General features: G+C 38.3%; 1 protein-coding gene across 2 annotated transcripts in view; it reads left to right on the top strand.

Annotated features, from left to right (window-relative positions):
- The window catches only part of LOC115224314 (lissencephaly-1 homolog), a 115513-nt gene that overhangs the window by 61923 nt on the left and 25931 nt on the right, over window positions 1–27659 (top strand). For both annotated transcript variants that reach the window (XM_029795159.2, XM_029795160.2), the window contains exons 3-4: window positions 10982–11060; window positions 17105–17179. In XM_029795159.2, coding sequence (XP_029651019.1) covers window positions 10982–11060; window positions 17105–17179 — 154 coding nt within the window. The remainder of the gene's footprint in view (window positions 1–10981; window positions 11061–17104; window positions 17180–27659) is intronic.

Below are 27659 nucleotides of genomic sequence, written 5' to 3'. Positions count from 1 at the left end.
CATTTCTGCCACCACATTATTTTAATAATAATAATTCTGGTGATAACTTTTTGTAGACACAAGTCTTTGTTTCAAATGGACAGGGATAAAAAATGGGTTTGTATTTAAGGGCGTTATTGATACAAATGATGGGAAATGCTTATAATATGTAATTGCTTTATCTTTTATTTCATTTGTTTAACTGTGGTCATGCTAGAGCACTGCCTTGAGGGGTTTTGTTGAACAAATTGACCTCATTTTTTTTTTAAAGTCTGGTATTCTGCTGATATTTCTCACTAAACTGTTAAGTTACAGGGATGTAATCGAACCAACACTGGTTGTCACATATTCATGACAGGTTTCCACACAGTTTTCCATTTGTCAGATTCACTCACAAGGCATTGGTCAGCCCAAGGCTATGGTAGAAGACACTTGCCCAAAGTTCCACACAGTGGGATTGAACCTGAAACTATGTGACTGCAAAGCAAGCTGTTTTAATGAGGATCTCTTTAATTACGGAAATAATTTTAGTGCAAATATAGATTTTTTGGTAAGGAGTGATTCTTCCATTTCAACATCTCTTGTATTGGTAGAAACCTGAGATGAGATGTGGAAGACCTTCCTTGCATTTCTTGCAGGTGTAACAGATTAAAGATGCCGAAAGCCTGTAAGAAGGTTTCAAGCGAGATTATAATTTGATTTGGACTATTAACCTCATCTTTAGAGATAAAACATGTTTAATATTTATATCTATAGTTTGATCAGATTTGATATAAATATTTAGAAAAAAAAAACCTGAAGATAAGGTTAATTAATAGTTAAAAAAAAACTTTCTCCTAATGACTGGTCTCAGTCATTTAATTTAGAATATTTTGCACTCAATTCTAACTCGCAACTTTTCCTTATTTAAAAAAAGAAATCTCAAAAAGGTTGCTCCATATTGTCATTTGTTCTTTCAGTAGATTTTATCTAAAGGGTGTAGGGAGGTGTTACCTTGTTTCTATTCCAGCGATAGAAGATTAGTCCTGATACTAACAGTAACATATCAAACTATGAACTCATCACATTTACATGTGATTGTGGCGACTAATATACACCATACAACACTACTACATATTATTGTTGTTGGGTAGCTCCAGGTATATATTTGATCAGTTGGTTGTGAGATGTTTGTGTCAATTAAACTTGAGAATATGCCATGTAGTTTTAACTGGGTACTGATTCAGGATTTAACCCTTTAATATTTAAACCAGTTGTACACAGCCCAAATAGTCTACCTGTTTTATGTTCAAACAGGTCAGATCTGACTTCTCTTACCTGCCCTACAATATCATTCTAAAAAATATACAATTACATCATCAGAATCTTTTTTGTTACCATATTTCTGTTGAGATGCTCTGTGTTTCTTTCAATTTTAGATATAACAAAGAATTTAGTAAAATAACTTAGTTATCATTAAGCTAGTGTTAGGAACATATATTGTGACTAAGGTTTATGGAAGATTTTGATTCAGAACTTTTGAAAACAAGACATTTATACTACAGAGCCAGAAGCAGATTCAGACAGGTTGTTATCGAAAGGGTTATGCTACAAAATGATGCATGATTAATTGAAAACAATGTAAATAAATAAGGATTACATTTGAGGAATTTTGATGGTGGAGGGTTAAAATGTGTTGCTCTCTATTTCAAAGAGACTTAGAAACCTGTTCAAGATTTTACTGTTGGATGTTCTAATTATAATAGCAGAATACTTCGACTGTTTGGGTTGGTACCTAAAGAATGCAGGTGTTTCATCTACAGAATATACATCGTATCGGAAGAAAGATGGTCAGGTTAGTAAGCAAGCCTCTACATTGGACCGAAAGAAATAACTGATCTTTCTGAAGTTGCGTTTCTGAATGTTTTAATAGAAAATTAAGGGTGAATTGAATACTGTAGTTCTAAGCAGAATGTCTGGAAAACTAACATCATACCGAGAATAAGCTTTTGTTCACAGAACTGCTCAGAAGTACCAGCTGAGCACTGGAGTCGATGTGATCGATTTAACCTCTCTCCAAGGTTGCTGGCCTTGTGCCAAAATTTGAAATCACTATTGTATACAAAGTCTTTACTGATCATACTGTCACTTTTAGCAAAGGTTTTGGGGTTTGTTTATTATTGAGTTAATTCTTGGTGAAGTTGATGTTTTAGAGCCTTTTGGTTGGGTAACATCTTTGGGAACATAAACTACTCAACATATATTATCATTTAATGCCTGGTTTGGCTGGAAGGACTGCTTTGAGCTCTAATGCCTGTTTCGGTAAGGTTTGTCTCCAGCTGGATACTGTTCCTGACTCCAACCTCTTTGCAGAGTGTATTGGGTGCTTTTTCTTTCATGACATTGGCACTAGTATGGTCACCTGGTAATTTTCAAAACGAGGAAAGACCTTCAACTAAGTGGGGTTGGAGTAGTGGGAGGTGGCTTTATGCCAAGTGTTGAGTGGCTAAATTATGATAGGACAGCCACAGGTGTTATGTAGAAGATAAATGGCTACCTGTATTACAACACACACACACACACTTTCAAATTATTGAAGTCTACTATTTCAGTTCTGCTTGTTGGTTGTTAGTTTTACCATTTCTCCTTTTTACTGTTTGTTCTTGGACTGTGACTCTGCAGGGGGCACCAACTGTGGGGTTTTGTTTTGGTTGATCTCCCCGCTCCTCCCTAGGCACGTCTCTCAGTTTGCTTTGGTATCTCTCTTTTATTTAACCAGGAGTGTTTTGTCAAGTCCATAAACACGGACACACTTGTGCTGAGTGAACTTCAGTACAGTTTCCATCCTCAGAAATTCCACACATGAGATATTGGTCAACCCAAGAGGATCAAACTTAGAACCCTGTGGGTGGGAATGTCTTACCACAGAGGAGGCAGGCAGGCATGGCTGTGGGGTTAAGTAGTTGGTTTGACAACTGTGTTTTCAGGTTCAATCCCACTGCGTGGCATCATAGGCAATTGTCTTTTTGATTTTTACCCAAGTTTTGTGAGTGAAATTCAGTTGATGGAAACCTGCTTGATGGAGTGTACTTGTAATTAAAAAGTACAGCTCTGTCACATATATTACTAATTAAGTCTGGGAATTATTTGTAGAGTGTATGTGTCTGTGGGATTCTCAACCACTTTGGTTAACAACCTCATTTCATCCTCATTTTTTTTTATCACAGTCATTGTCCATTCGATATGTGTTTTATATGTACCCCAATGTCTTGTTTTGTCTGTCCTTGTGGTGTCCCCTCTTTAGAAAGGCCATGTGCCTGAATAAAAGAAATCAAGCTGTTATCAGATGTTTCATATCTGTTTTTGTAAGATGGTAAGGTGTGATGAGAGTGAGATTTGGCTGCTATTTCTAGCAGATCAAGCAACCACAACTGGAGGCAGCTGTTTGTCGGTGCTTCCTCCATCCCAAGGGTCTTGGGCATTCAGAGAATTCTGTCAAATATCATTCCTGTTCACATTATCTTGGATTAATCATGCATTGTTTTGTATCTTTGAAACTTTGATGATGTGATTGCTTATTTTTGGAATGACATTGTAGGGTAAGAGTGAGAAGCTGGATCAGGTCAGTTTGAACATAGAACAGGTAGAATATTTGGCCCAGGTGTGGCTGAATTAAATGCTAAAGGGTTAATCAACTGGTTATTATATCCAACTCAGTTTCTACATAAAAACCTGTCTTCTGGCAGGTGTTGGCTTCCGCTGCCTGGCACCGTTTCTTCTCTCTAATGTTCTGACACTTTCATTCCTGGTAGTGATGTTAATCCCCACCTCCCCCATTCCTGGGGCAAGCAATGGTGTTCCTTCTCTCTATTTAACTTAGTTGTACTACTACTACTGCTGCTACTGTACAGTCTTTGGTGATATCACACGTTGCACCATCCATTTTAAATGAAGGTAATTCTAAATTACACCTGTCTTCACTTATCATAATTACTTCCTTTCTCTATTGATAACTGCTGTTTTGTGCATATGCACACACACACACACACACACACGCACGTGTTTGTGCACATAAACATTTTGTTGTTGCATATGAAAATGTGTGGTGAGCAGAGATAGAGCAGGATGATTTGTGGAACATCTTGTTGCTTAGGTGGAGTCGACCTGAGTGTGCGTTTGATAGAGAAGTTCCTCTTAACACTAGTTGTTCACTTTGTATGCAATTAGTATTACTGTCTAGAAAGAATTACTACTACTACTACTACTGCTCCTATTATTACACCATCATCATCCTTTAATGTCTGTTTTCCAAACATAAATTTACATGAATTTACATATTATTTTAATGATTGCCAGTCCTTCTCTTTGCCTCTCCCTTTTATCCTCCTGGCTCGTTAAACGCAACAGGCTGTCATTTCATATATTTGTTTTGTTTAAAACACTTTGACTTGCTCCATTATTGATCCATCACGAATACAAATTAATGTTAGTATTAGTGGGGAATTAACTGAAAGCTGAATCTTCATTCACTTTGTCATTGGGAGATGGATGGGGTGCGTGTGTCTGAATTTGAAGGGTTTTATTTTCCCCTTTTCATGTTTTCATGTGAGTACTTCACTGTAACATTAAATATATTTGATCACATTTATGGTGAAAGGCATTTAAGCTCCAACCATTTTGGCTTTTTTGTTTTTGATCAGGAATAGTTTGTCTTGAATTACATTATCGAACATGTTCCATTTCTAATAAAGTGTGGTTTGAGGGTGATTTAGCTGCTTTCTTCTAGTTTGGTGGCTTAGCTTACCAGGCATACCTCTGTGTACGTCAGATGTATACAATGTCTACAGGTCCATTTCAGAGATATACCTTCCACCTCAGGTGAATTGTTTGTATAGTGTTGTGTGTGTACTTCGTTAGTGAGAGAAATCATTACTGAAGAGTTGTTGTTGATTAACTCTGCTTGGGTAGACATGACATGCAATTCATCGATCAATTACTGCTAAGTAATCCATAGTTTAACTTCAAATTAACTTTGTTTCAGTCTGGTGCGAGATAAAACTATTTAATCTGTTTGTATAATTGTGCAGTGTAAATGCCAGCTTGAGTTGCATCATTCTTGGATTTATTGTTTATACAGGATGGGGGAAATTGAAGTAAGAATTACATGAGATGGGGAATGGGGGAAGTAACTGCATCAGAGATGGGTGTCATTGATTTGATCAGTTTATGAGCCTGTTTTCTTGATAGGTACCCAGTACAAGTAACTGTTTCCTATATCAGTTTGGCAGGGGTGTGTTTTGTGTGGATCAGGTGGGTGAGGTAACATTTCAAGGATTGTGTTGTAGTGAAGGAAATTTTGGATCTAATTTAAAAGACATGGATTGAGGATGAACGCATTAGTAGAGATGTTGTAGACATGGCTTTCTACTGTATGGGCCCCTTGGACATTGGCTCCCTGCAGCCATAGGATTCATAGACAGGAAGCGTGTGGAACTAGGTTGTATTTGTGTGTCTCTACTTTCCATGGATGTATCTCGGTGCACCATGAAAAAACTTTGTCAAAAACCTTGAAACAGAAGTGTTTCTGAGTAAAAATACCTTCTTGTATTGGCTTCTCCCAAACATTCCAGTTGCACAGACAATCCTTTGTCACTCTCAGTCAAGTGAAGTGATTCTGTGATCGGCCTGCTGGATGCCTATAACCAGTGATACTACTGTTGAGCTAGAGGTTAAAAGGGTTTATGCTTTTATATGTCCAATGCCTATATTAACAACCTTCTGGATTTTCTTTCATCTCTCCCACCCAGCTAATGCTAATTTTAACCCATTTGTTGCCATATTTCTGTTGAAATACACTGCCATTGTTTCAGTTAATTTCAAAATCAATTAAGAATTTTGTAAAATAACTTCTGTCATTATTAAGCTGGTGTTTGGACTATAAATTAGCCTAGTCGTTATTTAATTAAAACAAGAATTGTGATTCTTAGAATCAGGGGTAATTTAATGTGCTTTAGTACCAAAAGAGTTGATATACTAGAAATATACCCCAGTTGGTTTGTTGGTAAAAGTTTTTTTTTTAAAATGAGTAACCATCTGGTATTGTTGAAAGAAAACCGACACTGTCTCTGCTTTCATTGGTTTAGGCATGGCTGTGTGTGGGTGTGGGTGTGGTCGAGGAGTCTGCTTCCTAACCACACGGCTTCAGGTTCAGTCCCTCTGCAAGGCATCTTGGACAAGTGTCTTCTAACACTATAATCCCAGGTCAAAACTCTGAGAGTGGATTTGGTAAATGGAAACAGAGAGAAGCTTGTTGCGTGCGTGTGTGTATAATGATGTTTATGTGTTTGTCATGACATCACATGATAGTTGTAAATGATTGTCATAGAAGTAGTGTCCTTCATTTGAAGTATTTTGCGAAAACATGTCTGGCCAAAGAGAAATACTACCTTACTTGGATACAGGTAAGGATTAGCAACAGGAAGGACATCTGGCCATAGAAAATTTACCTCAGTAAACTCCACCCAACCCATGCCAGCATGGGAAAGTAGAAGTTAAACCTATCAATTGGAAGGTATTTGTAAGCAAATTATGGTGTTGACTAACGAAAGAAATTGATTATTCAATTGACGAGATTGGTTATTGAGTGTCTATTTGACATGAACTTGACCAGTTAATTGCTAAGATGTAAATACATAGATCTTTCTCTTGAAATCGACCTTGTAAATGTCTCTATTATGAGACAAAACCAGTGTGTTAAAAAACAATTGTTTAAACTGTAGTCTGGCCATGTTGCATTAGTCTCAAGGACATTTCATTCTGGACAATTAATGACTGAAATGCCTGCCAGAAGCAAAAGACTTTTCCACCTGTCTTTGATAAATGTATCACTTTTTATCTGTTTTAGCTGCTTCTTTATTCATTCTTTGAAGCTTTCTTTTTGTTGGGTAGAGGTATTATTTATATTAATAAACAAATCAAATTATATTAATAAACAAATCAAAATCGATCAACATCAATGGAAATTGTAGCTGTGATACCAGTGCCGGTGGCACGTAAGAGAACCATCTGAATGTGGCTGATGCCAGCGCCGCCCTGACTGGCATCCATGCCGGTGGCACGTAAAAAGCACCCACTACACTCACGGAGTGGTTGGCGTTAGGAAGTGCATCCAGCTGTAGAAACACTGCCAGATCAGACTGGGCCTGGTGCAGCCTTCTGGCTTCCCAGACCCCAGTTGAACTGTCCAACCCATGCTAGCATGGAGAGCGGATGTTAAACGATGATGATGATGATATCTCTTAATTCTTAATATGTTCTGGCAACAGATGTGAATATCTGATGCTTTACCAGAAAGTATTAAGGAATAGATATGTTATTCTGTGGATTTTCATTGTTCTGCATGCACCCCATGAACTATGTTTGTCAAGTGATAATTGACATGGTTTTCCTTGAATTTCCCAATATATTTAACACTATGAGCATTTTAGAAGCATAACTACTTATTTGGTTAGACCTGGAAATATATTCCGTTTCTTTGCCAGCTGCTACATTCGACTGCTTGGCTATGACGGGACTCAGTGTTTGTTTTTGTAGCTTTTAGTGATGTTTAGCTTCCATGTTGATTCAGTAGCATTCCTGCCATGACCATCATGTCTTTTATTGTCTGTGGGACTAAACACATTTCCATTTTTAAGTTAGTGATTTGGATGATATGAGGGATGTAGCTGCTGTTTCTGGCAGGTTGTGTGACCACATAGAAGCTCACTCATGGCTTGTTGAGTTTTGTTAGTGTATAAGTGGTGCTCATGCATGCACATGTGCATATTGAAACTCTGCGTGTGTAGTAATATGTATGTTAAAATGAATTTGTGCGTTTCAATTGATTGAAATGCAATTTGTTGTAAACAGTTGATTGCAAAAATTACAATTGATCAAAGAATAACGGTTGCTGAAATGGAATTATTAAAGCAAATGTTAAAAATGTGATGTTGTTGTTGTTGGGTTTTATTAAAATCTAAAAACTCATTGTGTGCGTGTGTATGCGTGCGATATATTTGTTTAGTCTAAAAAGCCCCAGTATTTCTATACTGTAAGCATTAACACACACACACACACACACACACGTGTGTGTGTGTGTGCAGTTACTCATTATTATATATTGTAAAGCATTTTAATAAAAATAATTGATAAAATCTGAAAATATTCCTTTCTCATTTTTAGCCAGTTTCAAATGTTTTGCTATAATTTAATAATTGATTTTTGCAAGTTATTTTAGCAACTGTTTTTGATAACACTGACACCAAACTCTCTGTGTGTGTGCATGCGCACATCTATATATCATCATCGTCGTCATCATTTAATGTCCAGTTTCCATGTTGGCATAGGTTACAGACAGTTTGACAGGAGCTGCCCAGGTCCCTATTGTCTGTTTTGGCATGGTTTCTATGGCTGGATGCCCTTCCTAATGCCAACCACTTTACAGAGTGTTCTGGGTGCTTTTAATGTGGCACTGGTACACATGCTTTTATGTGATACCAGCACCTGCGAGCCCTCAAGGGAACGACCTCTCGGGTGAGAGAGGGACAGAGGACATGCCTGTATGAATGGATGGCCACAGTTTTACATTTTTACTTAGCTTCACATGTCTTTCCTACTCACGAAGACTTTGGTTTTTGCTAGGTTAACTCTAAGGATCTTCGATTCTAGACCTTGTTTCCATACCTGAAACTTCTAGTTCTTGTAGTGATTCAACTATAAGAGCAAGGTCATCAGCATAAAGGAGCTCCCAGTGGCAGCCTGTCTTGGATTCCTCTGTTATCACCTGGAGGACTAAGATGAACAAGAGGGGTCTGAGTACTGATCCTTAGTGATGAACAAGAGGGGTCTTAATTCAATTAACTCTAATGCCCCTTGATTCCAGACCTTGCTTCCACACCTGAAATTTTCTCTGTAGTTCAAGTTGTGTTTCAGCTATAAGATCATTAGTGTAGAGGAGCTCCCAAAGGTAGCCAAAATCTTAAATTCCTCTGTTATGACAGGAAAGACTTTGATAAACTAGAGGAAGCTGAGAACCAGTCCTTAGTGAACTCCTACCTGTACACTAGATTCAGTGCTATAGTCATTGCTGACTTTTGCCTTGTTGATAGAATCCTTGTACAAGGTTTGTACTGCTCTCACCAACCACCAGATAAGGGAATGGGGGACTCTGTCACAAAGGCTTTCTCCTGGTCTACAGGAGCCAAGTACAGAGGTTTATTCTTGGCTAAATGCTTCGTCTGCAGTTGGCCTCCCAGAAATATAGCATCAGTAGTGCTTCTGCTTGGCACAAAACTGAAATGCATCTCATACAGGTTAACTCTCTTCTTAATTAGTTGAGGTATGTTCCTCTCTATAACTTTCATGACCTGGTTCAAACACACACACACATAAAGGTGTAAATTAATTATTGAGGAAAGATTATTGATACCTTGTTTTAATGATTGTGGTGAAATTTGAACTTGTAACTGAATTACAAGATATATGGTAAAAGCTATAATTTAGTTTTTGGTGTGTGTGTGTGTGTGTGTGTGTGTGTGCTGCATGTAGAATACTTGATACTGATACTACTTTCACAAATACAGTATAAACACGCATGCACATTTATATACGTATACAGAAATGTGTGTGTATGAAAGGTGTGTGGAGTGAAATGAGTCAGGTAGAAGCTCTAGCCCTTCTTTGTCCTTTCCTTACTGACTGGTTTTTACTAAGACATGGCTCTCCCACAGCCAGTAATAATAGATTAGAAATGTTTGCCGTGCTTGGCTGCCGTTGAAGTATGCTTTACATTGTTGAGCTGAGTCTCCTGTTGATTTGATAATTCCTATGTTCACACCCATACCACTAGTATTTAGTAACCTATCTTGCTGGCTGGCTGCTATTGCAGTGAATTAATGAGGATCTCTTCACACCCTAATATGAATAAATGGTGGCAGAATATAGAGTACAGATTAAAGAGAAAACAGAACAAGGAGTAGACTGTGGTTTTAAGAGAATACAAAGTAGGGAGCAGGAAGAAGGTCGTCTTGAGGTTGTTGAATTTGCTTTTGGTGGGATTTAAGCTGTGGGAAGTGTGAGTTTTGTTAACTGTCTCCCAACTTAAGTCCTTCATTCACCCCTGTCTGGGACATAGACTGCTGATAACTTCTCTCTACTGTTCTCTACTCTAGGCTGTCTTCTTCTCCCAGCTCTTGTTGGTTTTGAATTGCCATTGATGGTTCTGTAACTTTACTTTTTTGTTTAAGTAAGGATGGTGGCTCTATACAAATGCTTTTTTATCCCTGGGAAGAGGTACATGGCTTTTTAAGTTAGCAGGAAGCCACTATAGTGTTTCGTCCCTGTGTTGGGACAGGATTGCTCCCTGTTGGGTTGGGATTGCTGCCTGTGTTGGCAAGTGTCTTTTACCAGATTTAGACTAACCCAAACCTTGTAAAACTGTGGAGACAAACTTTGGAGCCCCTTTTACATGAATTGTATCTGCTCTTGAGTGGTGCTTTTAACAGTGCCATTTTGGTGCCAACCTTTAGATTAGGGCTTTTGTTTGAGGATAACCTGTGAGTTAGGGTTTCTTGTTTGCCCCGCTGGTCTTAAATGTACTGCAAGAAAAGGGGCATGCTTACCGTTGCCTTTCCTCTTGTGACTGAACCTTGAATAAGTACTTCACTGTTTTGGGTTCAAATCTTGTAGAAAAGAAGTATTGAGTAAAAAAAAAAAAAGAAAATTGCATTGGTTGACTGACGACAATACACTCTGCTCTCATATGTGAGAAGAGACTTTTAGCAGGAAGAAGTTGGAATTTTTGTCTTCATTTAAAATTTCCAGTTTGAATTCCCTTCTTATTTTTGTTAAATTCTGAATGCCATAACTTTTTATTCTTTCATTTCCAATAAATTAAACGTTTATTTTTTTTTTTAAACCTAGAATATTGCCATGTTAAAAATTAATATTGAAATTGCAATTAATTTAAACTAATATTTATTTTTAGGAACAAAGCAGTTGCGGATTATCTTAGTGCCAATGGATACCTGAACTCTTTAGATGCATTCCAAAAGGAGACAGAAATGGTAAGTGGTCTTTTAATTAGCAATGCACATTGTGGAACCATAATACTTCTTTTCAAAACTGATTTTACTCAACCCATTCAACAAGGAAGGAATTTTGATGTTAAATTTAAATGATTTCAAAGATAGTAATTTTTTTTTATTTTACCTCTTTCACAAATATATTTACATAATACTTAGCCATACGTCAGTGAGTACAGGTATGGTTGTGAGATGAAGTTTGCCTTTTGGGTTCAATCCCACTTCATGGCAGCTTGAATAAATGACTGCTATTGCCCTGATCAAAGCCTTGTGCATTTTGTAGACAGAAACTGCAAAGAAGCCTGTTGTTTGTGTCCTTGTGTTGGCATCAAGTGATAGTTGTAAGCGAGTGTCACTGTCATACAAGCAGTGTCATTTGTTTCCAGTTTTCCATGGAAATGTGTCTGGCCAGTAGGAAGTATTACTTTGCTTTGAAACAGTTGAAGGTTGGTGACAGGAAAGGCATCAGGCTATGAAGAATCTGCCTCAAAGAATTTCATCTGAAAATCATGGAAAAGTGGACAGTAAAATGATTTGAGTGTGGCTCCTAATATTTCCCTTGAGGTCAAAAGGGATTCTGTCAAAGGGCTACTCCAACAATTTTGATAAGCTCTTATCAAATAACTGCCATGGGGGGGGGAAAGGGGGAGATCTATTTAAATGTTTGGTTAACAGTCAACAGCCTGGAATCCCAAATAAGAAAGGTTTTAGTTTCCTATGGGACCATTCTGACATGCAGTGATTTTTTGGTCCTTGTGTCCATCCAGTCTCGTCGGGATACTGGAGTTTATTTTGCCTTTTAACTGCATTAAATTGTCACGCTCCCATCCCCCATCATCATTTAACATCCATGGTTCCATGCACACACGAATTGGTCAGTTTGACAAGGTCCAGTCGGTCCAAAGACTACATTGTGCTCTAGTATCTGCTTTGGCATCATTTCTATGCTTCCCATTAAAACATGCCCTTGGTGCTTTTTTTTTTCTTTTTTTTTTTGGCACCTACATTAGTGATGTTGTGATGTATCCTGCAAGACAAAGATCCAGGTAGGGAGGTGGCTTTATGCTAAGAGATGCAGTCAAAGTGTGAGAAAAGGGGCCAGGATGGGTTTCATGCTGTAGTGGTGTTTCCTGGCATAGAAGAGAGGGTGGAAGTGGTCAGTATGGAGCTGGAAAGAGATACGAGTCAAAAATGGTGATGAGGTGTCATGAGGGACCGTCAAGGTTAGGAGGTGAATAGAAATGGGTGGGGGAAGAGCAGAGAGAAGTGTGGGTGGTTAGAGATTATATTCTATCATTTCATTAGATTTTTGTTGCACACAGATCAAAAGACTCAGTTGATTTTGGGATTTATAAATATAATTTTGTGAAATATATTCCTGGTTGTACTAATATACCAAATGTTGTGAACTAAGAAATTTTTTTATCAAAATTGCTTCCTTGGTGTATTAATTGTATAATGTTGATTTCTGGTCAGACGAGCAATAAGAAACAAACTTAAAATTTTAATTAGAAAGAATTAGAAGTAGAATGTAGTGAGTGAATCTGATCTTGGCAGTACAACTCTGGATATGTTTCAGTCTTATTAGTCCTCATCAGTGAAGTATAGTGTTTACTAGACAAAACTGACTTGGTAGACAAGATTATTTGTGAATGTTATGCAGAGGAGGTCTAATAAGACTGAAACCTTTTCAACATTGTCACTGTACTGCTAGGATCAGCCTCTCTCTCTCTCTACTCTATTGTCCATCTTGTATTTTTAATTTTAAAATTCCTTGATTCATTCTATGCTGTTAACACCAACCTCACTGTTTGGTTTTCATATAGAGAACATGACACAGGAAAGGTTTTAGTCTGATAAAGAGGAAGGAGAGAGAGAGAGAGAGAGAGAGTCATCTCTGATTGAGATGTTTACATGCACTACAGAAATAGAAGTTAAGTTTATCATCATCATGGCCATCATCATTAGGCCACCTTTCCACTATAATAATAATAATAATAATAATACTAATCATCAATAGCCAATCAATATCATCTCTTCTTCACTGCAATCACTATGCCATTGGATATGTATCACTGCCACAGTCAATTCAGCTTCACCAAGCCCAGTCAAGCAACGTAGTTCCTTTTCAAGCTTATTGCGTTGTGTGTGAAAGCAGAGCCTAGCGAACGATGGCTTTGTTTCTTAGTTTTAAGCTAAATTAAACCGGATTGATAACTGTTATCTGCACTGGGTGTTTTGTTTGTTCAGAGCACTTCAAGTTTGGCAGCTTCAGTTTATTTTGACAGTAACAAGAGCAGAGATTTGAAGGTGGTTTCTAAGAGGCCAACATTCTGAAGAAAAGATCTGTCTCAGCCACTTTAGGAAAAAAAAAACCTTAATTGATAATACTTCATTCCCTGGATTAACACCCCTTTATCACAGGCTGGGATCGGTCTACCGTGACATAGCCGAGCTTTAGTCATCTCATTGAACACTAGCTATTGGCTTGTGTTTTTGTATGTTGTTTATCCAGTTGCTAACAACAACAATTATGGCCATAGCAACAGTTGGCAGGTTCAATTATAGCAGCATCAGTTTGTAGTAGTAGCTCAAGTAAAGCATCTCTTTTGCCATTTTTTTCACTTTTCATCACTTGTCACAACATAGTGAACTGGGTTGTATGAGCATTCATGATGTGTGTGTGTGTGTGTATATATATATATATATATATATATATATATATATATATATATATATATAATTGTATGTATAGTCAGTGTTTACATTTGTGTGTGTGTGTGTGTGTGTGTGTGGATATTGATGTTCATCTTGGCACTTTTTGCTTTTCACCCATCTTGCCTGCTCCAGAAAGGAAAAATCAATTTTCCTTCGGCTATAAACAATGAATCTGGGCCTTTATTCATAATCGTTGTCATCACCATTGTGGTGAGGTAACAACAACAACAACAGCACTGAGCTAAAAAACAAAACAAACTGAGGTAGTATTTGTGAACCTTATCTCTTCTGTGTTCATAGCTCTTTTACTTGTTTCAGCCATTTGACTGCGGCCATGCTGGAGCACCGCCTTTAGTCGAGCAAATCGACCCCGGGTCTTATTCTTTGTAAGCCCAGTACTTATTCTATCGGTCTCTTTTGCCGAACCGCTAAGTGACGGGGACGTAAACACACCAGCATCGGTTGTCAAGCAATGCTAGGGGGACAAACACAGACACACAACACACACACACATATATATATATATATATATATATATATATATATATATATATATACACACACACACACACATATATACGACAGGCTTCTTTCAGTTTCCGTCTACCAAATCCACTCACAAGGCTTTGGTCAGCCCGAGGCTATAGCAGAAGACACTTGCCCAAGATGTCACGCAGTGGGACTGAACCCGGAACCATGTGGTTGGTTAGCAAGCTACTTACCACACAGCCACTCCTGTGCTGTGTAAGATCAGTGAGTGGCCGATACAGAGCTGTGGATCCGGTTGACTAACCCCCCCCCCTGCATGGCAGATGTGGTGGTGATGGGGAAGTCTTGTGTTAATGTGAAAAGTAAAGTATTGCACAGAGATTTCTACCTTCATTATCCTACACAATACTTTCATAATTAAAGCTGTAGTTGATTTCTGGTAGCACTAAAGGACTTCTTTACCATTATCTCACTCTGTCAAAATAGATTCCTTTTGGCTTAATTCTTTCCTTTTGTCCATCTACACCAATTCCCAGACATTTATATCTGTCCTTTCTAAATCTTTTGTCACACTAGCATTTATTGTCAGTGTTTACTGATCATGAATTCTTTGGTTGATATTGGTTCTGGGCCGATTGTCAACAGCCCTTCTTCGTAATATTGTTAGAACCAGCAAGTTTTGCACTTGGGGAGTAATTTGATTCTGATTCTGAGCACTTGTTCTTGACCCCAATATAGACTCCACTTGCTGAGGAATTTAGGACTGTACTTTATGATGTGAAGAGCCAGGCAACAAACCTAGGGAGACTGGCTCTCCTTGTCATTTAATATTTTTGCCCTCTCCATTTAGGAATGTTAGTTTACATGGGGGGGGGGGCGTTTGATTCTCAGACCAGCTGCACGTTGCGTCCTTGAGCAGATGGCTTCATGTCGCTCCAGTTCATTCAGCTGTAAATGGGTACCCCCCCCCCCTGTAATGGACTGGTATCAGGGGGTGGGGTGTTGGCCTGGTCAGCAGGGGGTGGCATCATTTGGAAGCACACTGTGACCAGCAATGTATAACAGAATCTGACAGTCTGCTTGATCACAACATATATTGATCTGTCGTTGAGGTGCTGTTGATGTAGTATAAGATATAAATGAACAAATTGATGGTCTTGGAATTGGTAATGTGATGGATGGATGGAGAGAGAGAGAGAGAGAGAGAGAGAGAGAGAGAGAGAGAGAGAGTCATAGTTTTGGTAAGCAGTTGGGTTATCAGAAAGAAAGCCCATCTGCTGCCAAAAGTCTTTGGGTATTGGACTGTCTTGACTTTGATTTCTAAAGAGATTACTGATAGGGACCAACACAGTGGTTAGTGACACTGACCCCAGCTACTTCCAAGTCCCCTGATTAATGGAGCAAAGGGTTTTGTGCAGAAAATTACCTTGGTTTAGGGTTGGATTGATTGTTAAGAGCAGAAACAGCAAAAACTAAGCTTGGAGAAAGGATTCATCTAGAAACTCAGTGTAGTTTTTATCTTGTTTCTGTCATTTGGCTGTGACCATACTGGGACACCATCTTGAAGGATTTAGTCAAACAAGACCCCAGTACTTAGTTTTTTAAGTCTGGTGTTTATTCTATTAATCTTTTTTACCCAAGGGACGTAAACAAAGCAACGTTGGTTGACAGGTGGGGGAGGCGTGTGCGCATGCACACACATGATGAGCTTCTACACAGTTTCTGTCTTCCAAATTCACTGGGGTTTGTTGGCCTAGGGCTCTAGTGGAAAAACAGCTGCCTAAGGTATTGCAGTGTGGAACTGCACCCAAAAGCTGGTGGTTGCAAAGCAAGCTTCTAAACCCTACAACTATGCCCTCACCTTAAAAAGTAGCATACCTTGGTGTTGGTTAGAGACACAGGTGAGGGCAGCACCTGGGGCAGACATTTCAGAACCGCAACTGATTTGGTTTCTGCAGCAACAGTGTTGCTTTGGGTGTATAGCTAACCTTGTAGAATTGTGTGTATTGAAAGTCAGTGAAGGTGAAGACTTAAAAGGGAGCTGGAAGACCTGCCTGCTGGTAGTTGAACAGCTGTGTAGAACAACAGGTCCAGTAGATGCTGTGAGGTAGCAGGAGTGTCTTAACCCTTTTGTTACCATATTTCTGTTAAAATCCTCTACCTTTCAATTCCATCAGTTTTCGAAATAATGAACGATTACTAAAATAATTTTTTTTTTATTAAGCTTGTGTTTAGAATATAAGATTCACGTGAAAATTTAATGGAAGGCATTTAAACTAGATCATTTGAAAACAAAAAGGTTTGTTTCCTAGACCCAGGGTGAATCTCGGGTGGGTTTGTATGAAAAGAATTAAAACTAGAGGAACTGGAAGATGGTTGTTGTTGATGTTCAGGTGAGAGGAAATGAATTAAGACTCTGGCTGTCGGAGCAGTGCTTAAGGTTGTATTTGAGGTGATGGCTGGGACCTGTGTAGGATCTGGAGAATTGTCCAAGAAATTGATAATTCTTCATATTCACCATTTTTTTTTTTTGTATTGTTAATGAGTTGTTGTTACTCCCTATGGTGTCATTAATAAAATAATGCTATTCATTAGTGTATGCTATTTATCATCACTTCATAAATGTTTTAAGTTTTAATTAATCTCCCTTCTCTGAAGTCAACTTAAGGTTAATCTGGGCTCTGCACTAATCTGTGATGGGGGTGGTGAAGGAGCTAGATTTATGTGCATTCATTAAACTGTTATTAGCTGTGTGTGTATACCTGTATTTTTTCTAATTCGTTTTACTCATTGCTTTTTTCTTCTTTTTTTTTAACCAGCCAGGAGAGATTGACAAGAAATATGCTGGGTTACTTGAGAAGAAGTGGACCTCAGTCATCCGACTACAGAAAAAGGTATTTTCACTTCCTTCCTATCCTGCCATGACTGTCAAGCAATTTCCTTCCTACCGTTTTCTATCTCAGACTAATAAACATCACCATTGAATCACAGGAAATTCTTTGTTACCCTGAAATTCCATGACTATCTCCTGGCCAGTAGAATGTTTCCAAATCAATGCTGCAAGTCATCAAAACGCTTGTTAATTACATGGTGCACCCACTCCTTATCACTGTTTCATTGTAGTTGTGAGGAGTGAGTGCATGGATACCGCGTACCACTGGTGACATTTGAACTGTTGTTAATCTGTTCAACATCTTATTAATTCCAGTTTTGCTCTTTAAATACCTATCCTAGCTTTTTGCTGCGATAAGTGATTTGGCATTGCAGGTCAGTTTGACTCGACTGATTTAATCCAATTCACAAACCTATTTCCATTGTATTTGTCTCCTTCTGCCGAGGAAGGAGACAAGGAGAGAGAAAGATAGAGTTTGATGAATCAATAGGACATATTCCTCTCATTAACTACTTGGCAGAAGAAGGAGCTTTTCAAATTTCTAGATTGGCTGGTAAAAATTATATATCTCCTTCATCCTGCTTTATAATAAAACTAGCAGTAACGCCCGGCGTTGCTTGGGTTTGTAAGGGAAATAACTATATAAGCATTTTTAGAGAGTTATAGCCAAAAAATAGCAAAAAAATGCATTAAAAATGGAAAAAAAAATGATGGTAAATTTTTTTTTAAAATCGTTGACTCATCGTAGACATTTTTAGAGAGTTACTTCCCTTATATAATAGCGAAAAAAATGCATCAAAATGGAAAAAAATGATGGTAAATTTTTTTTTAAATCGTAGACTTATCGTAGACGCGCGCTAATAGCCAGACGGGCTCGATATGAATCACGACTATAAGATACCCGGTTTTGGTTAAACTGCACCGCAAAATGTGGGAGTAGTTAGGAATCTAAATCGTAGGAGACAGACACACAACTTCACTTTTATATATAAAGATTTTGGTAGCATAGAGAAATACAAAGTTTTAAACAGTTTAGTTGGACACCCCCATCCAAAGAAAAAAAACACAAAAAACTTACTGATTTTACTGGTTAAAATATCTTTTCTTTAAAAAAAAAAAAAGCTATTCTCTGCTGAGAGTTAGGTTACCATATTGTATGACGGCTATCTGGGTCTGTAGGAGATAGGAATTATTGTTTGTCTCTCATCCAAAGATATGAAGAGAAGAATATGATAAAATGGAGTGTGAAGAATTAAAATGTTAGAACCTAAATAAGGTAGGTAGGTAGGTGGGTGGTAGGGAGAAACTGGTGAAAATAGCGCCTGTGATTGGCTCGCTTCCTCTATCCAGTGAAGAAACAGCAGAAAGAATGGTCTATTGTGGTTTGTGAATGGAAAAAAATTTTTTTGTTTAAGAATAGAGAACTGGTTATCAGCAGCCTCACTAGTTTTTATCAGGTCATCTGTGGGATGAGGTGGGATGATGTCAGATTGGTGTGAGGGTTGGAAGACAGTTGCAGGAACACTGCTGCTGCTGTCTGCTTTTCTGGACATTTTTTAATAACTGGTTTGTGTTGTATTGTATGCATAATATACGGCTTACATAACTGGTTTATATATATATATAAAATCTCGTACATAACAGACAACTTACATAAGAACTTCATCCATGTATCAACAAGATAGAACTAAGATGGTTGCCTGTATGTGTTTGTTATATGAATGTATGTGTAGTAGTAGTAGTAGTGATAGAGAAAGATAGTAAAAGCAAACGTTTCCTTGTGAATGGAATGTGTTATAAGTATAAACACGTGTAAGAAAAGATGGTGGCGGCAGACTAACAAACTTCAACGTTGTCACGTTTGGTGGGAGTGAATTTGCCTGAAATAGGTTGTCTGTCTCACTAGTTGTGACTAATATAGCCCAGACACACCATGTTGTGAGGAATGACAGACTGAAAAACACGTCAACAATTCATTTACTGAAGAGAAAAGAAATTGAATTTGGGAAAAATAAACAACCTGAAATCAGTTCTTTGTAGTCAAAACTTTTAGAACTTTCTTCAAAATGTCCTCTTACATATCCTACACTCATTTTTTTTTTGTTTTTTGTTTTGTTTTAATCTGCATTTATGTTGAGGATTACCTTACTTAAAAATTCCCCACCTTCAATCATTGTCTATTTCAAGTGTCTTTCCATATTGTGCAGTGTTGCAGCATCCCATCATCTTATTGAACCAAACCTACATTACCAGATGAATTGAAGAAATAAACACCCTAACATAAAATCTGTCCCAACAATTTCTTTCACAGATGAATAATTCTGATGCATCTAGCAACTTATTTTTACATAAGCCCTTCATTCCCTCCCTAGGGATCACTTGCTCTTGATGACTTTTCTCAACTGGGGGGCTGTCTTTTCTGCTTCTCTCCAGTTGGTTCCCCCGTTTTTTCTGCTCTCCCTAAAAGTATCAGCCCCTCTCTCTCAAGGTGCAGTTGCATTGTAAAATTAGTGGGTATTTTTGTTTGCTCCCATCCTACAAAAACTAGGGTTCAGAAATTTGTCAAGGCAGGGAATTACTGATAATTGTGAAGATGTGAGTAATTGTATGTGTGTGTGTGTGTGTGTGTGTGGAGTTACACCTGTATGTTGAATAAACATCTGTTTCGTTTTGATGCAAAGTTACCCTTAAAAACAGCTTGAAGTGAGCACCAGGCAGTTTAGTTTTGATCTTCTTAAGAATTCTTACTTAGTTCTCTGCTTTGCAGGCTGCGAAGAATTGTTTATTGAAAATGTAAATAAAAATATGATTGGCAGGAGTTTTGTTTACATAATGGTACAAGTGGATGGTTGAGCATCTCTGATTTAGGGTTATGAATATAGTATAGGGAATTATGTTTATGTGAAATAAATCATTTTTAAAATAAGGGCATGTAGAATATTGGGTTAAAAACTCTCTTGGATGAGAAAAATGTTGAAGGTTGCCCATAACAATATGTTGCTGACATACTAATATATATATATATATATATACATATATACACACACATACATACATATTAAACAGATGTTAAATTATTAAATATATATTTATTTAGACTTTGGGAATTTAGAATCTGTGATTAAATTGCATGGTCTTTAGTAGCTACAAAGTTTACTTCAAACCATTTAGTTTTTGGTTCCATCCCAGTAAATGGCACTTTTAGCGAGTGTTTGCTACTTTAACCTCTGGCCAACCAATTCTTTGAGAGTGAAATTTAGACAGAAGCTAGAGAAATGTTTTGTGTGTGTGTGTGTGCTCATACACATTTGAGTGTTTTAACACAAACTTTTGAACAAAAGTGTGTCTTGTGTTTGTGTTGCGTAAGCAGTATGTGCTATAGCTTGAGAATTTCATTGGTTTTGCTATGTGAAGACCAGTGGAATAAAAATAGCCTTACTTGAACAACAAGAAGGGCATCTGGTCATAGGTCACTGCCTCAGTACTCATCTAATTTATGCCAGTGTGGAAAAAAATGGGTGTAAAAATAGTAGTAGTAGTAGTAGTAGTATGGTAGCATGTGCTGTAATAGCATGTTGTTACGTCCACCGTTGGTGATTCTTTTGCATCACTTGAGTGAAAAACCTCCAACCCATGGGTCTGTTAGGGTAGTGCTTGCTGGTGAGGGGTTGTGTGTGCAAATCCTGCCTTAACCACTTTTAATTACCTTTTGCAACATGCAGAGGAAATGTTGGATCTAGTCTTTAACATTCCAGCCCCCCCCCCCCGTCGCCAGTACTGAAACAATGGAAAATGGAGTGTTCTGCTCAAGAACCGAACATGCTGCCTAGTCTGGGAATTGACTAGGCCTTTATGGCCATGCCTCTTCACATGGCATAAAAACAATATCTCTCAATGTGTTTCTTTCACACACATGTGAAAGAAAGTCCTAATTACTCACTGGCCTAATTACACAGTGATCTGGAAATGTCACAATGTAATTTGGCTGAGTATTATAGAAAATTTAAATTTTGATTTTGGCTGTTCAGTTGAAAAGTTAGCTTTGTGCAAAAGGAGGGGTTTAGGCCCAGAACTGTAGGGTTCCAGGACCAATCTCACTTAAGTCACCAATATCTAGTGAGTGCAAAGAGATAGAAGCTATGTATGGTGGTGCCCCAGTATGGCCACAGCTGTATGGTTAAAGAATTGTTTGTGCATGACTTTTTATGTTTACACAAGTCTAAAACCCTGTTTATTTGGAATTCCTTTGTTCTGTAACGAAGCAAGTCAACAAATAAGATCAAAACTGAAATATTGGGGTTGATAGGTTTGAGTAAAACCCTTAAATGGTCACAGTCCAGTGATTGGAATTACAATTCATTTGGACTTTTTTCTGTTTTATTAAACAGAAACCTAAGTAATTCCTGGGGTTCACAGAGAACCACAAGAATCCAAACAACATCTTCATTCTTTCTCAACATGTCCCGGCAGATTTGAATATGAATAACTGATTGTTTTCGTTTCTCATCATTAAACAACACCTCCTCTCTTTTGACAACTTATTTGGCAGACGTCAGCCGATAATTTGTTAGCTTACTCCTATAAATAAGAGCTGATGCTCCTGTTAGATTCAGCAGTCTAGCTGGATAGCTTTGGTTGAGGAGACCTGTAATGAGGTTGAAACACTGCAGTGTCTCAAAGTCCCCATGTACCTGTGAATCATCTGTGTTATGAAAGAAACCTTGTCTAAAGGGAACAGGTGTTCTCTGATGATGAAAAACAACATCAATTTGATATTCACATTTGAACCTGGCAGAATGTGTTGAGAGTAGATAGATGAGTGTTGTTGAATTGTTTGTGTAAGATAGAAACTAGAAGTGGGAGATGTGTTCAGGTGTTCTGTAACTTGTTGGCAAGGAGCAAAAGAGGGGACAAATTGAAGTAGACAGACAGACAATAATGAAAGTTAGGATTAAATGCAAAATACCCAGAAGTACATGAAGTCAGAAGAGTGAACATTAAAAGTTGGATAGGTATGTCAGGTGTAGCATGGGTGAATTTCAAGAAGCATGGAATTTTTGGAAGGTGCAGTGTTTTGACAGCAAACAACTCATGTGGCTAGTTTATTCTATGCTTCAATTATATATTGTGTGGTAAGTAGCTTGCTAACCAACCACATGGTTCCGGGTTCATTCCCACTGCATGGCATCTTGGGCAAGTGTCTTCTGCTATAGCCCCGGGCCAACCAAAGCCTTGTGAGTGGATTTGGTAGACGGAAACTGAAAGAAGCCTGTCGTATATATGTGTGTGTATATATATATATATATGTTTGTGTGTGTTTGTGTTTGTCACCTTAGCTGGTGTGTTCACGTCCCCGTTACTTAGCGGTTCGGCAAAAGAGACCGATAGAATAAGTACTGAGCTTACAAAGAATAAGTCCTTGGGTCTAGTTGCTCGACTAAAGGCGGTGCTCCAGCATGGCCGCAGTCAAATGACTGAAACAAGTAAAGAGACAAAAGAGTATTCTGAGTGCAAAAAGATTTTTCCAAAAGTCATGCTGCGCTTTTTTCTGATCTCATATGCCTGTCCACCTGTTGAATTTAAAAAAGTGACCAAAGTTATTGCAGAATGGTGACTATTCTTGTAGGCTTCTATTGAGTCAGTTGATAAATAGTGGAACTTCAGTGCATCAATGCTCAGAGAAGCAAGATGTTTAAGGTGAGTGAGGCATTTGTTTGCACAGCTTCCAGAAGATTAATATTTAACCCCAGGTCGGCTCTGATTGAGCAGATAGGAGCAGACATTTTGAACGATGGCTGTCTTTTTCTTTCCAAATGTTTTGAATATTGTAGTCTTAGATAGACCTTCCCCCTTTTTTGTTGGCATAAATGATTTGAAAGATTTGGCTGGTATGTCTAGCAGAGACTCTCCTAGTTGGCTCCGTGCAGCACAGTTAAAACTTACAGCAACAGATTCATGCATTGAGACTCTGCACTGAACTCTCACTGGAATTCCACTCTGAAACTGGTTCATTTGTGTGATTGCTGTTTGATTTTTAGATCTATATTTTCTACTTACCACTAGAATATTTAGTTATTATTGACTGGCTGCCGTCCAAGTGACACCACCATCGGTGTAGACGATACACTTTTATTGTGATGTTAATGAATGTGACTATGAAAAGCACTGATGTCTCCAGAAATGACTCATTGCAGCTGTTGGAGAGAAATTGGTTGCCTTCTGTTGCAGCAGTTGTTAACGAAATGGTCAGTTGGCATAATTGTAAAGCATAAAAGAGATCTGATGTAGGACTGCTCGAGAATGTGTGTGTGTGTATATATATCAATACACACATACGTGAGTGTGTGTGTGTGCATTCATGCCATTGGGCACTCTGAGTTATTGAGTCATGTTTAATTTATGCAAATTACCTTGGCCATAAATGTGTTCTATACTTTCTTGTTGATGTCTTGTGTTCTTTGGCCATTGGATAGAGGTTAGCACAATTGTGCTGAAGATGGTTATTGAGCCACAGGCAGGTGTCCACACCTGTTCTCTTGACTCCAGCCAATCAACCTGTCCTTCTCCTTAATGGTCGACTCAGGAGGATTCTGGATTCTTGAGATTATCCCCCCCCTTCTCCCATAGGACTGGTCTTCATTACCATTTGGCAATTATGATACGTCTTCTGGATGTGGAGATAATTATAATGAACCAAGACATTGTATAGTATATTTCGTGTGTGTGTGTGTATGAACATACTCAATGAATAGTTGTTGCAGTGGTTACAGCTGCACCCGGCTTGGTGCGGCAGTTGCACAGGTAATAGAAGAGAAATGTGTTAGAGGGTGGAGACCAAAGAAGCTGAACAGTTTCTTGGTAGCATCCGTGGTGTTCGGCACTGTTGGAGCGACTGATACTGTCTGAAGTTGATGAAATTATGCTTCAGTTGATGAAGGATGTGCCCAACATTATAAGTTGTAATATGTATACACACTCATGTGTGTGTGTATATACTCTTTACTCTTTTACTTGTTTCAGTCATTTGACTGCGGCCATGCTGGAGCACCGCCTTTAGTTGAGCAAATCGACCCCGGGACTTATTCTTTGTAAGCCCAGTACTTATTCTGTCGATCTCTTTTGGCGAACCGCTAAGTGACGGGGACGTAAACACACCAGCATCGGTTGTCAAGCAATGCTAGGGGGAAAAAACACAAAGACACACACACATACATACATACATATATATATATAATATATATATATAATATATATATATAATATATATATATATATATATATACATACATACATATATACGACAGGCTTCTTTCAGTTTCCGTCTACCAAATCCACTCACAAGGCATTGGTTGGCCCGGGGCTATAGCAGAAGACACTTGCCCAAGATGCCACGTAGTGGGACTGAACCCGGAACCATGTGGTTGGTTAGCAAGCTACTTACCACACAGCCACTCCTGCGCCTATATATCATTTTTACTGATCTCCCCTCCCCCCAAGCTTATATAAATTGTAAGTTTCTTTTGCAGCAGCCCAACATCTTGCCACTTGTTACAACTCTTAGTCATCTCATTTCTAACGTTCGTCAATCCCAAGACAAGCTTTCACCACTTTCTCTTCAGTCTTCTCCTTCTGTAGGTTCCCCCCCCCCCACTTTGGATTGCTCTCTTGGTTCAATTTCACCTGCCTCTCACCTTCCGTATGTTCACGAGATGGACTTTGGGTTGAGAACAGAATTCTGGACATTTGATTGCACTCTAAATTCTTTGCTGGACTCTTTGCTTGATGATGGCATTTCTCTCTATATGACTTTCATGGCTCTCACAAGCCCGTTCTTCAACATCTACTTTTCTGAACAGCTGCTAAACTTAGGGTGGAGCCATTTCAAAGTCTTTCTCCAGATTAGCAAATGTTAAGTACTGTGCTTTTTGCTAAGAAGAGGACATCAGTGACACCCAGTTCTGGCACAAACCTCTTCTCTCTCTCTGTTAATTTTGTTATTTTTATAATTTGATCATCCATCAGTTTGTTGCTTCTGTAATCACCCTGACCTCCTCAGAGCTGCTTCCCTAGCAAGGAGCAGGCTGTTATGCCAGTCATTGGCTGTGCTGTTTCCTTTTAATCACTGATTAGCGTGTGCCCTGCTTTCTCTGCTATTTTCATTACATTTGTGTCTATCTCTGATGTTCCAACTGTTTTCTTGATTGCTGTCATATTGCCATTTGTACAATTGTCAACTTAAATAGCTGATCCCTCTGTTGGCTCTCTCTCTCTCTTCTTTCTATTGTACATTCTCTGCATTCACCCACCTCTAATAGTAACATTTCTGTACCTCTTCCCTGGTTCAAGTCATTTCTGCCATTAAACTCCAAGAGCATCAAGCTCTCCTCGTTCTTTATCTTGAGCAGTGGTTCTCAAACTGAGGTCTGCTGTCGCCTAGGGGACCGCAAAGGGACACTGAAGTGTCATGAAAATGGGTGGCTTAAGACAGTAAAAAAAAATTTCAAGATTTTCAATTTTCCCCATGCTATCATCCTTTTTAGTTGTTGACTTCAAAACTCCATGCCACTCCTACCCACTCATTTGCTGATCACACTTGTACAACAAGTCTGATTGGCTGATGGTAAGTATGTGGGTTGATCGTGGATGTTCTCTCGGTATTCTATGCTCACATAGGCGGCGAATCGTTAGCACGCCGTGCGAAATGCTTAGCCGTATTTCGTCTGCCGTTATGTTGTGAGTTCAAATTCCGCCGAGGTCGACTTAGCCTTTCATCCTTTCGGGGTCGATAAATTAAGCACCAGTTACGCACTGGGGTCGATGTAATCGACTTAATACCTATGTCTGTCCTTGTTTGTCCTCTCTGTGTTTAGCCCCTTGTGGGTAGTAAAGAAATAGGTATTCTATGCTCACATCATTCACCACTCCACTATTGCAACCCACACGTTTGTATGTCTCTTGGCCATTGTTTATCTTCATTGGTGTATGTTCCTGTGTGACCTTCCCATTTGCCAGACACCCATTCTCATCCCGCACGATGGCTGGGCCTTATAAGGCAGGGTTGTTTTACATGGCAATGTGTTCCAACACAACTGTCTTCTCAACGGTTATCAATTCATGGAGGTTTATCTGCAGACAAAACAATGCTCATAGGTACTCTGGATTTCTTCCACAATTAATAGTGAGAGGTATGCATTGTTAATTAGTGCACCCAAAAGCTAACTACACTAAGGCTTATATGCACACCTGTAGTATATGATAAATGCAAAATAAATATACAATGCAGTGGTAATAAATTAGTTTACTGAATTTTATCTTTTATTCAGTTTACTGAATTTTATCTGCGTTTTCCACTTTCCTTGCCATCAAAATGAAGTCATGAAATTGACTGGATGTTACACCAGAAATGAGGGTTGCCCTCTCCAACACAAAACTGAGCATAGAAGAGATGGTTACTCTGCTGTAAATTAAATGATAAACGTCTACTTTTGTGAATAAATAATTTCTTATATAATTTTGTTTTTGCTGTTATGTTATGTATCAGGGATTCAAAAAAATGGATGGCAAACCTTCAGGGGAGGAGGAGACAGTGTTTCTACTAAAATTGTGGTTTTCCATGCATACTAGTGGCCCAATTGGCAGAAACTTCTGTACATTTTGGAGTGCTACTATAATTCTTAAAAGAGCTAGATTGGTAGAAATGCACCTCTTGGACGATCAACGAGGAATGACCTGACAATGGGCAGGAAAAGCATCCCATACATGGTGAAAGGGGAAGTTTGAGAACCACTGTTGTGTTTAAACTGTAGTTTTCGGTGTATGATCCACGGTTTTTCTTTTTTTGCCAAATGGGCATAAAATGCGTCTGACGCAGTTAATACAGGATGCTCAGGATATTTTCACACTGTTTTTGTTTCTCATTTATTTTGTAACCAATTGATCAACTGATTCTCCATATTTTCATGTGTATTTATTGTATCCCAATAGGGCATTGTATGGAGTAAGTCGTGGTTTTTTGGGGTTGTTGGTTCTATGGGGCAGTGCAGTTCATAGTTTGGAAATTACGGTATGCAAATGTATGCCCTTTTTTCCATGTTGATTATCCTGCATTTTATAGGGGAGCGTGAATGATTGTAAAAACTGTAAGAGGACTGGCATGTAAAAGTTTTTGAAAAGTTTGAGAACAACTGATTTCGAGTGTCCATATATTCCTGAATAGCCATTTTGGCAATAATTCTTCAACCTGTCCATTGAAGTAATCAGCTGTGATAAAAAGGTTGTTATTTATTGAAGTGATCCGTTCACTCACTTCCTGGCTCTAGTGTACAGGTAGACGTCACTGCTGCTCTCATGTTCCCCATGTCTAGTCTAAATTGAATTATTTGGTCACTTACTCTGGCTGCATTTATATATACATATTATATATACATATATATATAATATATATATATATATATATATATATATATATATATATATATATA

Source organism: Octopus sinensis, linkage group LG25 (assembly GCF_006345805.1).
Source record: "Octopus sinensis linkage group LG25, ASM634580v1, whole genome shotgun sequence".
Classification (NCBI taxonomy): domain Eukaryota; kingdom Metazoa; phylum Mollusca; class Cephalopoda; order Octopoda; family Octopodidae; genus Octopus; species Octopus sinensis.
Note: the sequence above shows the minus strand (reverse complement) of the source record. Positions and strands in the feature narration are given on the sequence as shown.